This window comes from Pseudorca crassidens, chromosome 19 (genome assembly GCF_039906515.1).
Source record: "Pseudorca crassidens isolate mPseCra1 chromosome 19, mPseCra1.hap1, whole genome shotgun sequence".
Lineage (NCBI taxonomy): Eukaryota > Metazoa > Chordata > Mammalia > Artiodactyla > Delphinidae > Pseudorca > Pseudorca crassidens.
In genome coordinates this window covers 9,969,960-9,982,709 of record NC_090314.1, presented here as the reverse complement: position 1 = coordinate 9,982,709, position 12,750 = coordinate 9,969,960, and the positions used below count along the sequence as shown (strand labels likewise).

Below are 12,750 nucleotides of genomic sequence, written 5' to 3'. Positions count from 1 at the left end.
AGTAAAGTTGATTTACGGTATCGTGTTAGTTTCAGGTATACACAGCACAGTGATTCAGTTATATATATATGTTCTTTTTTTAAAAAATAAATTTATTTATTTATTTTTGGTTGCTTTGGGTCTTCGTTGCTGCGGGTGGGTTTTCTCTAGTTGTGGCGAGCGGGGGCTACTCTTCGTTGCAGTGCGTGGGCTTCTCTTGTTGCAGAACACGAGCTCTAGGCACGGGGGCTTCAGTAGTTGTGGCACATGGGCTCAGTAGTTGTGGCTCTTGGGCTGTAGAGCCCAGGCTCAGTAGTTGTGATGCACAGGCTTAGCTGCTCTGCGGCATATGGGATCTTCCTGGACCAGGGCTCGAACCTGTGTCCCCTACATTGGCAGGCGGATTCTTAACCGCTGCGCCACCAGGTAAGTCCTATATATATACATATATATATATATATATATATATATTCTTCTTTGGATTCTTTTCCCTTATAGGTTATTACAAAATATTGATATAGCTCCCTGTGCTATACAGTAGGGCCTTGTTGGTTATCTATTTGATATATAGTAGTGTATATACATTCATTTCATTAAAAAAAATTTCTATCACCGATTCTTTTTTCTTATTTTTACTGATTTGATCATGTTGCTGTGTGTTCCCTTTTTTCCCCTGGTTCAGTGGGAAGTGCTATTCTTTCCCGTCTTGTTAATTCTTACCTTATGCTTCCCTATATTTAAAATCAAAGGCATTTTCCAATTATCATGTGGATACGAGAAGCCTGCTATTTCCTGTGAGTCATTCTGTTTCATCACTGCCTTTTCTCTTTTCCCTGATGAGACCTTTTAATGCTTCCGTGTCATTCCCCCCAGATGAGAGCTTTGAGACGCTTTCCCAGGCTCTCTCTGGTCTGTTTCAACAGCACCCCCTCGTCAGTCCCCAGTTCTTAGATTTTGCTGAGATGGTTTCCAACTCTGTTCCAGACTGTAATCAGAATTACTCTTGCTGTCCCTTTCCTGTCCCAAACACACCAACTTAACTTCATGTAACACATCCTAAGACCACCTGTCCCCTGTGAGGATGGATGGTACACGATTGCACTGGACACCGCTGTCTGTCTTCTTTTCATCACCTTCTATCTTCAGGTCTCGGTGCTGATTTTTAGTGTTTGGTCAGAATTCTTTTCAGGTATGCATAACATGCTCTTCCTCTGCAGAGCCAGAAATATTTTCTTTTCCCGGGGAGTGAATGGCAGATTGACTGGTGAAGGGCTCTTGGGTTGCAGTCCTTTTCTTTTGGGCATCTGTGGATGTTTTCCCACGGCCTACGAGGCCCCAGGGTTGCAGGTGAGAAGTTCTTCTTTTTCACATGAGAGTCACTTGTTCTTTCTGGCTGGAAGCTTTTAAAATTCTGTCTTTGACCTTGGAGTTTAGAAATTCTACCAGAATATCCCTGGGTCTGTGTTTTTTCCTCAAACCTGCCTGGGACTTGTGGAGGCCTCTCCTTCTACAGATGCAGACTTTTCTTTAGGGAAATGCTGTTTTTGTTTAATTATTGTCTTGCCTGCTTTTCAGATCCCTATTATTTGCCTCTTGGGTCTCCTAGATCTGTCCTCCAAGTCTCTTAGCTTTTCCCTGTGATTTTCTATCGCTTTGTCATTTTGCTCTATGGCATGAACCATTGCTTTCACAATTATAAAATTTGTGAAATTTACCAAATGTCATAAATTTCAAGATCGCTTCAGGCCACTAATATGAGTCTTAACAGTGACCCTGCCTGCCTTCAGTTCATTTACTGAATTTTAAAACCTGGAAGTCACATTCTTCAGTCTCCTGTTGTTCTGCACTTGAATCTCCTTGACAGTTTTATTTTGTCTCTTTTTCTTTAACGGCTCAAAAGGGCCTGTTCTGATGGTTCCGTTCATTCTTTTTTTTTTTTAAACAGAGAACAGGAGTATTTATTTTTAAATTTATTTATTAATTTATTCATTTTTGCTGTGTTGGGTCTTCGTTTCTGTGCGAGGGCTTTCTCTAGTTGTGGCAAGTGGGAGCCACTCTTCATCGCAGTGCATGGGCCTCTCACTATCGCAGCCTCTCTTGTTGCGGAGCACAGGCTCCAGACGCGCAGGCTCAGTAGTTGTGGCTCACGGGCCTAGTTGCTCTGTGGCATGTGGGATCCTCCCAGACCAGGGCTCGAACCCATGTCCCCTGCATTAGCAGGCAGATTGTCAACCACTGCGCCACTAGGGAAGCCCCTGGTTCTGTTTATTCTTATTCTCTGACTGCCAGACCCCCTTAGGTGTGTTTTTATTTTTCTGTTTCTACCTGTCGGGGCTTCCTTCCACCCTCTCCTGAGTGGCCGTGGTTCTTGGAATGATGGACGGGGCAGTGGCCTTGGCTCCTGAGACAACCTTTCCCCTCGCCAGCCTTGTCCTGCCAGCTCAGTCACAGAAGTGGACAAGGCTCAGCTGTTGTGTGCAGCTTCTCCTCACTTTCTGGGGGACCCAAGAAAAGTTTAGGGGTCAAGCTTGCCCCAGGTTGCACTGTGCAACCAGAGACAGAGATGTCTGCAAATACAGGTTGGGGCTTAGAAAATGAAGGCCCCTAGTTAGGGCCCTTTTCTCCCTTGGTTACAGCCCTGGAGGCCTCTTTGCTGCTTCTCTGACCTGCTGAGCTTGCCTGTGCCTCAGGGCCTTTGCACTTGCTGCTCCCTCTGCCTGGAACCTGTTATCCCCAGATCTCCACGCAGCTTCCTCCCTTCTCTCAGGTCTCTCCTCACTGAGGACCCTCTATTTCCCCCTTACCCTGTCTTCTTCTTCATCCTAGCTCTTATCTCTACATCCCATGGGATGTATTTTTGCTTTTTTGTCAAGCCCAATAAGGAATAGGCATGTTGTACTTTATCCCTAGCTGTATCCCCAGCACTGCAAATAGTCCTTGGCACCCAGTAGGCTCTCATTAAATATTTATTGAGTGCATAAGTCGGGGACACCCTTGACGGGACGAGGAAAAGTCTTGTCCTGTTGCAGGTGGGCTGAGGATGGTGAGAAGAGCCCCCACCCCCTGCTCACAGCACACATAGTGAGGCCGGGTCGGTGACCGATTTCATTAGCCCAGGAGAAAAAGTCACAGAGGAGCAGATGTGGCATTTCCCAGCGCAGCGTCCACCGGCTCCAGGGCCCCTGTGTGGTGGGGTCTGGCTCCCAGGCTGCCCCGGAGCCATCTGTGTGAGCAGGGCTCTGGGGGACCTGGGAAGCTCCTGTGTATGCCCTGGGGCTTATACAACCTCAGGAAGCACTTAACCATTCATGTCCCCAATGTGGCTTCAGCTTCTAGGCCCTTCCTGGTTCTCAAGCCAGACTCGGGGTGAGCAAGGCCACGGATTCCATGGTGGGAAAGGAAGCATAGCTCAGGGGTCTCTGAACTCCACCTCTGCCTCTAGCTCCCAGCATCCCTGGAGGTCTGGCTCCCCAGGGGAAGGGCTTACCATCCCCCCCCCCCCCCCGAAGCAAGGTACTCGGTGAACAGTAAGTGCTGCGTCTGCTTGGGTGCTTTCCCATTCATTTCTCCTCGTAGCCAAAGCGCTCGCTCCCTCTCAGATCCAACAAACAGCATGAAATAAAATCATGATGGCCAAGGTGCTTTCTCACTGCATCTTGCGCAAGAGGAGCTGGGCGCTGCTGGGCACCTGTGTTTCCCGTGACATAAGCTGCCGCCCGGTGCTGGGTGCCCGGGGAGAAGGATGGAGAGCGGGTTAAGGCCGTGGCCAAGCCACCTGCCAGCTGCCCGGGCTGCAGGCTGGGCCTCCCGTTCTGAAAGGCTGAACGTCACCGCTTTGTGACTCCTAACACAAAGCTGCTCTTTTTCTGCCCTTCCCAGGGCTGTGGACCAGGAACAAAACCTTCCCACGTGTCTCAGCCCCCAGAACGGTTTTTTTTTTTTTTTCTTTTCCTTCCAAGGTGTGGGAATTTAATGATGGAGCAACGACGTCAGTTGGGACTGGAATTACAAAGTGTTTGGGGTGAGATTGTGTCTGTGGATGGCTAATCTGAAGAAGTACTTTAAAGAAAAAGAAAAATACCGAAGATTATCTGTGAAAAACCTGAAAGGCAAGATCCTCGGAACCTCAGAGATGCTATCAGATGCCTCGTGGAGCTGATGGGCCTTCCACGCCCTCGCCTCCTTGGCACCTCTACTGGCTGACGTCTGTGCGCTTTCCCTGCCGGCGCCTTTGACCTCCTGAGCCCCCCACCTGTGCCTCCGAGGACCCCGGTCCCTCTCCATACAGCTCAGAGGTTGGCTTTGGTGGCTGTGGTCCTGGCTCGTTTTGGAAGCTGACACGTGCTCCGTGATGAGAGTGGAGAGGCTGGTGCCCTTGACCCAGGCTGACTGTCCTTGTGCCACGTGGGCTTCAGCTGAAGATTTCTTTCTCAGTGGTGGCAGGCATCTCATAAATCAAGTGTCTTAATGGTACAATGGCCAATGACTTTTTAACTTTTTTTTTTCTTTTTAATTGTGTCAAAATACACATAACAGAGAATTCCCTGCCGGTCCAGTGGTTAGCACTCTGCTCTTTCATTGCCGAGGTTCCCGGGTTCAATCCCTGGTCGGGGAACTAAGATCCCACAAGCCAGGGGAGAAAAAAAAAACACCCCAAAACACATACCAGACTTTGTTTGCCATCTTAACCATCTTTAAGTGTACAGTTCAGTTGTATGAAGTACATTCACGTTGTCGTGTGGCCTGTAACCACCACCATCCCTGTAACTCTTTTCATCTGTAAATCTGGAACTCTATACCTGTTAAACACCAACTCCCTATTCCCTCCTTCCCCAGCCACCTTTATACTTTCTGTCTCTCTGATTTTAGCTGCTCAGAATACTTCATGGAGTGGAATCATATAGTATGTGTCTTTTTGGTGACTGACTATTTGGGGTCCCTTGAGATTCCATACGAATTTTAGGATGGGTTTTTCTGTTTCTGTTCAAAACCTCACGGCGATTTTCATAGGGATTGCATCGAATCCATAGATCGCTTTGGGTAATATTGGCATTTTAACAATATTAAATCTTCCGATCCAGGAACACAGGATGTGCTTCCATTTATTTACGTCATCTTTCGCTTCTTTTGGCAATGTTTTCTAGTTTTCAGTGTACAGGTCACCTCCTTGGTTAAGTTAATGCCTAAGTATTTTATTCTTTTTGATGCTATTGTAAATAGAATTTTTGGGGGTAACTGATTGACTGTGTCTTAAAAAAAAATACACAACCTGGGTATATGTCTGTTCCCTTTAGAAATGTTGAAATTGAGGGAAGAATTGAGAAGAAAATCAGAAATACACGGCACCCCCATGGTTCTCTCTACACCTTCTCATTTTATTTATTTAAGTATGGAGTATTTATTTCTCCATACTTCTTTGTATGTTTACACATGCATGCGTCATGCATATACACACACATCTACACATATACGTGTGTATATATTTTTGCAAGTTGGATTACTCTGTGTTTTTCTAGACTCTATTTCGCCCTTAGCAATATATATCAAAAACATCTTTCTAACTATATACAGATGTTGCAAAACACACAATGGAGGTATAGCTGGCAGTTCTGAGAGAATTAAACACACAATACTTTTCTTTTTCTCTTCTTTTCTTTTTCTTATTTTGAGCCCAAGGTAGAATATCTGAGACTTGTGCACTGGATAAGTACAAGCACCTAATTTGACCTGAAAAAGCAGGGACTTTGGCTGAGCGTTCTGTTTCACGGCCATATATAAAGATGCATGAAAATGGTGTTAAATCTTAGGCTAGCTGCCTCAGAGACTGAGTATTCTCGGGAGTCTGCACTGCCTGGCATGCAGCTACCTTCGTTGGCACTGGCTTGCCCTGTGACTTCACATATATAAATGGGTTCCGTGGAACAGTGGGTACAAACAGTGTTGCTCCCGAGGGCAGGAACCATAACGTCTTGTTCACTGCTGTGTCTCCAGCACCCAGGACAGTGCCTGATCCCTCAGAGGTGCATGGTCAGTGCTTGTTAGACAGACTGGCCTTGCAGCTACTCTTAACTGCGGCCGGAGGGATACTAGGGCACTGATGCTCTTGGTGTCTCTTTCAGGAGGCTTGGAGTCCAGGCCTTTGGCACGGGGTGTCCAAGGCCGCAGCATCAGCATGAAGGTGCCCACCCCTTCCCGAGCCAAGCAGGGGACCTTCAAGACCATGCCCCTCCGGTGGTCTTTTGGCTCCAGGGAGAAACCCCTGGGTGCCTCCGTCGAGCTGGTAGAGTACTTGGAGTCCAGACGGAGACCTCGGTCCACGAGCCAGTCCATCGTGCCGCTGCTGACGGGCACTGCTGGTGGGGATGAGAAGTCAGACGCCACCCTCTCCGCTAAGGGTGAAGATAGTGGGCGAGCCGGCGACAGAGTGCTGGCCGAAGGGCCCTGCCCCTCGGGCCACCCCGGCCGCTGCACGGTCCCTGGCAACTCAGATGGCCCAAATGCAGCAAGCAACCTCAAGGAAAACGCAAGTCAGGATATCAGGCTGCCCAGACAGTGTGACCTGCCCCTCACAGTGATGTCCTCAACAGACGGCGGGAAACGAGCCCGGCCGGAGGGCCAAAGGACCACAAGCTGTAAGGGAAGTGGCCTGGCGGGGAGCAGTGGCCAAACACCCTCCCCCAAGAAGGCTCCCAGCGCTGCGACGTTATCTAGAAACAGTGCAGACAGTTGCCCAAATACCTTTGGCAAGATGAGGGCTAATGTGGAGAGAAGGGACCCCGCAACAGACAGATTCCCACAGGGAACCCTCCCCTTTCTGAGGTCTGTGTTTTGGAAGAGGGAGAGCAGGAAGAGTGACAGGGCAGAGGCGGTGAGTGGCAGGCAGAGCCCAGCTGTGAATGAGCGGGCCCGGGGCTCGTCTCCATCCCTCAGGATTCGAGAGAGCCTGGCCAGGGGCCCCGCCAGCCCCCTGGAGAGGGACGTCCGGTCAGCGCCCAGCTCTCTGCGCCTCCCTCGCAAGGCCGGCAGGCTCCCGAGGGCCACTGCCCTTGGCACATCACAGAGGAGTGTCCCCGGGGAGCAGACTTCTTTCGGCACCTTGCCAAAGGTGAAGTACCACACGCTCTCCTTAGGTCGGAAGAAAACGTTGCCCGAGTCCAGCTTCTGACGGTGTGTGTTCCAGTGACGTGTGGAGCTGGCATCCTCGTTGACTCTGCACTGAGCTGCACCTGTGGGCAGCCTGTGTTGAGAATGGGATTTGGGGAAGACAGTTGTCTTGTGACCCCTGAAAATAAAAATGTTTTGGTCTCCGCATCTAGATTTCCAACACCTCATTCCAAAAATACCTTGTTGGCTGCCTTTATGCCACCAGGCCACAAGAGGGCTTTAGTGGGTCAGCATAACCATTTCGAGGCAAGAACTGCTGTTTTGTTTAAATTTCAGGGCCTGAGTACTTTTACTAAGGAGTGATTGGATGTGGGCAAAACATAGAGCATAACTCTGTGAGGAAGCCTCGTTAATAAGAATCTTCAGTATCAAATCAAATATTGTTATTGGTTTCTCCTATTTAAACTTTTTTTTGGGGAAATAGCGGACTTAACAGGAACATCTTCTTTTCCTCTTGACGCTTCTGGGGGATAAAGCATTAAGGATGCCAAGAAAAAAAAAAAAAAGGGATAGTGACACTAAAGCAGGATTCTAGGATAATGAGGTGGGAGAGAAATGATTCCGATTTTAGGAAAGTATTTAATATATAACAAAATAATTGTATTAAAAGTTTTTCAAGGTATTTAAAAAAGATAACTATTTTGATACTGGGAAAAAAGGAAGTTCTTTTTTAAAAAAAATTAACTATGGGATCTATGTACAATTTTAATAAAAGCTCATCTGTGGAACATGCAAATGACTGTCTGAATTATTCAAGTTGGACAAATGATCTTGTTTTGTTTCTGCTGCATAAACTTAGCTCATTGCTTTTTTTTTTTTTTTTACCATTTAACCATTTTTTAACATTGGAGTATAGCTGATTTACAATGTCATGTTAGTTTCAGGTGTACAGCACAATGATTCAGTTATACAGATAGATAGATGATAGATAGATAGGTATATCCTTTTTTAGATTCTTTCCCCTTATAGGTTACTACAAAATACTGAGTGTAGTTCCCGGTATATACGGTAGGTCCTTGTTTGTCATCTAACCTCGTTGCTGTTGATATCAGAAAGCCATCGATTGAGTTGTCTCTGAAAATTTTAAGTACTTTTCATTAAAATGATTTGCTGTTCTCTAAGGAGATGGAAGTCTCCCCAGGTCTCTCTCTGGAGGGCATGTACTTTCAAGGACTAGAGAGTCTGAGCCCGTCTCAACGGACCATCCCTTTGTTACCGACTAGGGTCCTTGGACTCCTTAATCAATAGAAGTTGATGAGAGGCCAGAGGAGGAGTTCAGGCAAGGCTTTATTGGGGCTCGTGCAGCAGCAGGAGGGAGTGAAAACAAGCAACAGGTGCCCTTGCTCGCTCCCTGAGGTGGGGTGAGCTGGTCCCTTAAATGGGGTGAGGGGGGGTTGGACCGGAGCGACGGCTCAGGTGGTCTGCCCACCCGCTTGGTGATGCCGTGTGCAGGGATCACATGCAGGACCCTGCTTTTCCTCCCCGCCCCTCCGAAGTGGCAGTCGCGTTTTGGCCTTTTTGTATCTTCTTGTTCATAATTTGCCCCAACTGCGCCTGCGTGCAGGTATTTTTAGTCTCTTATAGTTTCTTTGTATTCTGTTGCTAGAGGAGACGTTTGTCCAGGTGCAAGCACTGCAGTAGAGGGTCCCGGGTCCCAGCCTGTCTCAGGTTGACTGTCCCCTGTTGCCTAGAGCTTTGCACACTTTTCAGTAGCTCTTCTAACAAATATCCCCTCACTTCTTACCAAACAGCTGCTAAGGCTGATCCCAGTCCTGGGGCGTGACAGGTGAGGTTACTGGTGAGTCTAGTTCAACAGTCCATTTTCTAGAAATACTTCCTTTCTGATAGGAACCATTTGTTTAAGACACCCGACTCCAAAAATTAAGTTTTTCCTCGTATACACGGCATGACTCATTGGTGTGTCTCTGCTACTGTTCTTTTCTTGAGGAAGAATGAGGTTCTTTTTTATTCCCCATGAAAAAGGCTATGTAATTTTGAGCAACAGTTCCAAGATAGAAGGAACCGAGATGACAGAAGGAGAAAGCAGGGGGACCTGCCACCTGACCCCAGAGGGCAATGTGTGCATCAGCAGACCCACGTGCTTGCATTTCAAAAGAAGTCCGTGCTTTCTTCAAGTCTTAACTGCTGCTGGGGAAGACGTAGCTGTCCGTGCCCTCTTGGGGGATGGGAGTCTAGGAGTCCTCCTGCTGTATCTGGTTCTTTTTCCTCTGTTGACACTCATTTGTCATCTTTCACTCCCATGCTCTTCCTAAGCCCAGCCTCACTTTCTTTGTCCCCTAAGGCATTGGGTTGTGACTCCGATGTGCATCCCCAGGCTTCTCCCTTTCGAATACCCTTGGATATCATGAGCAGGTCCCAACTGTTAGCAGCTTTCTCTGTAATACACCACAGATTGGAGCATTTGCCCTAGGCTATGAATTTGGAGTAGAAAGAGGCAATTACACATAGACGCTGGTAGTTGTATCTGCCATCCCACGTCTTCAACAAGGATGCCTGAAGTTCCTTGGTAACGCTTTCCCTGAGGTTGCTTCCCCGTCTACAGGGACCTGGTAGGGAAGGCTGGGAGAACACAGCATGGGAAAAGATTGGGTTAGATTTCTGCCCAGATTGGGGGCATGGTTCCAACCTTGACCGTGCATCTGAGTGTACGCTGTGGCCATCTGGTCAAGGGATGTTTCAGGAGGCAGCATGGCAGAAATACTTAGATGCTTTTCTCAAACTACAGAGCTGCTCTTGGACATGTGTAAATTGGAGTTTGAGGCAGGTTGAAAGCCATTGAGTCAGATACAAGCATGGCCAGCGATTGAGTTAGCTCAGCGTGGCAGAAATGGTCTCCCATCCTCCTCTGGAAGCCCGGGTACCCTGCCTGGACCTTTCCCTGCTCCTGAGGTCTGGACCCTGGTCTGGTGGTGATAACTCCCTCCTGACTCCCAGCGTGTCCTCCAGGTCTGGGACTACTTTGCTTTATCCTCCACTCCACTCTCTTCCACTAGCGGAAGGAGGGGTTTACAAGTCCAGAATCTTGGGCTGGGAAGTCATACTGGCCGTGTCAGAAGCTCCAAGGGCCAGAGGAGATCGAACATCTAGAGGAGAGGAGATCGTAATCTATACAAGTTACAGAATTACAGTTCTGGGAACAAACAGAGGTATATGCTAGCCCCATCCTGCTTTCCAGATCCCGTCAGCAGGACACCACCTGTCGTGAACAGACACAGGGATGGTGAGTTAACCAAGCTCCCGTGACTTGATTACATCTCTTACTGCAAAAGATAACATGTAATAGTTGCAGCTAACGAACGTTTCGATGGCACCTGCTGTGTGTGCAAAACACTTCTTCTAAGGTGCTTCCGATTTGTCCTCCGAAGTGTGAGAGGTTGGGTCGTTGCCCACCAACTCCTGTCCCCTGCTGGGTGAACAATGCCCCCCCCAGGGACATTAACTCTTGTGCAATTCAAGGCTGCACCTACAAGGGTTGAAGGGACCCTCAGGCTTTAGAGAAAGCCCCCCAGGGCAGAGAAGTGGAGAGGTGAGCTGGATTGCTGTTGGCAGGTGTGGGAGCCTTCCGTCATAGCTACCGCTGACACTGGGGACGGGGGTGGGGAGATGGGTCACAGGGCACCAAAAGCATCTGCTAAATCCTCCAGATTCCTCTACTGTTTATATACTTGGACATTTCCCTTTTGGGCAACAGAGCACCACCAAATCCAGACCAAACTTCCCCACTGTACCTCAGCCTTTGTAATGGAAACTCCTTGACTGACTTTGCAACCCAGAGTTCCCCCAATACCACTGTTGACCAGGGTACACCAGGAAGGTGGGGGTGATCTGACCCTACATTTGGAAACCTCACCCAGTTCTAAGACGAAAGGGACTGATAGGTTATTGGTCATCTTCAGCTGCAAGGGCTCCAGCCATCTCCACCCACGTCCCAGCTCTGCCATTGACCAGCTCTGTGATTTGGGCTTAATTACCTACCCAGCTTTCTGAGCCTGTTTTCTTCACCAGTAGAAATGGAACCATTAATATCGGTCTTGGAGGCTTGCTGGTAGCATTGCGTAAGGTGACGTGTTAAAGTTCCTCGTAAGGTAGCAGGTAGGTGGTAAATGCTCAGAAGTTCCCTTGTCTTCTCCAGAGATAAGTGTTTACAAAGAAAGGCTTGTTTTGCCCGTAAGTGTGTTCTCCCTTTCTTCTTGTAAGAGCATCTTTTTTTAAATTTTTTTTTTAAATTATTTATTTATTTTTGGCTGTGTTGGGTCTTCATTGCTGCATGCGGGCTTTTCTCTAGTTGCGGCGAGTGGGGGCTACTCTTTGTTGTGGTGTGCGGGCTTCTCATTGCAGTGGCTTCTCTCATTGTGGAGCACGGGCTCTAGGCACACAGGCTTTAGTAGTTGCGGCACGTGGGCTCAGTAGTTGTGGCTCACGGGCTCTAGAGCACAGGCTCAGTAGTTGTGGCACACTTGAGCTTAGTTGCTCCGCGGCATGTGGGATCTTCCCAGACTAGGGATTGAACCCGTGTCCCCTGCATTGGCAGGCGGATTCTCAACCACTGTGCCACCGGGGAAGCCCGTTGTAAGAGCATCTTGATTTTCTCTTGGGAAATCACTCCCTCCCCACTCTGTCCATCAGACAGAGCTGCCCCACCTCTCCAGCCCTGGAATGGGCACGTGGCCCAGGCTTGAGCAATCAGACACACGTGGTGGTTTCAAGATGGCTACATGACGAGGCGGGTGTTGGAACTAGGCGGAAAGAGGAATCTTTTTCTATCTGGCTTCTCAGTCTATAGGATGTGAGCCTGGAGGTATTGGTGTCCATCTTGCCGTGAGGATGGGGAGAGCCTGTTGAGAATGAAGCCCACCCAGTAGAATATGTTGTTGAGAAATGGCAAAACAAAACAAAGAACAAACAAAACAAACAAAAACCCTGAATCCTGGTGGCATCCTTTGGACGCCTAGATCTAACTATACCTGAAACAGGACTTTCTGGTTACTTGGGTGAATCAGTGTTTGGTTCACTCTGTGGTCTGGGACGGTCACTGGCCTCTGAGGTCCAGTCCTTCTGTGTCCCAAGGGGCTAACCAACCGCCTTCAGGCTGCCCTCGTTCTGCCAAGAGTATCCCACAGAGCATGACCACCCTCATTTTTCTCATCGTGAAATGGATTTGTCGGCTGTTCCAGTGACTCAGGGTTGATGTGAAGACCAGATGGGATCTTGGAGGGGAATGCTCGTTGGAGATGATGAATTGCATGCAATTCTGTGGGCTTGTTACTGCTGTGCTGTGCTGGATTTCTGTTCCGAGGAGGAAGCTATAAAATAGGTTTGGAGCCACAGTGACACCTGGTGGCCATTCCTCTTATTGCATGATGCTTCCCCCTCCCACCCCCCTGCAACTTAAATAAAATTTTCCATATGTTTCAGTCTAAGGGTTGTAGGTTTTCTCATTTGCTAGGCTGGTGAGATGCCCCATCCTGAGAGGGAAGCGGGCCTATGTGGACACAGGGACATCCTAAAGGCAATAGGGGGTATCCAAAGGGAGACCAAAGTCCACGGACAGGAAATTCAACTTAAGGGAGCTTGGGGGGCCAGCCA

At 48.4% G+C, this 12,750-nt stretch overlaps 1 protein-coding gene across 2 annotated transcripts in view; it reads left to right on the top strand.

The window, feature by feature from the left end:
* The window catches only part of USP43 (ubiquitin specific peptidase 43), a 62,370-nt gene extending 54,497 nt beyond the window's left edge, over positions 1-7,873 (top strand). For both annotated transcript variants that reach the window (XM_067714468.1, XM_067714467.1), the window contains exon 15: positions 6,099-7,873. In XM_067714468.1, coding sequence (XP_067570569.1) covers positions 6,099-7,144 — 1,046 coding nt within the window. In that variant the 3' untranslated portion in view covers positions 7,145-7,873. The remainder of the gene's footprint in view (positions 1-6,098) is intronic.
* Positions 7,874-12,750: the final 4,877 nt, after the last annotated feature.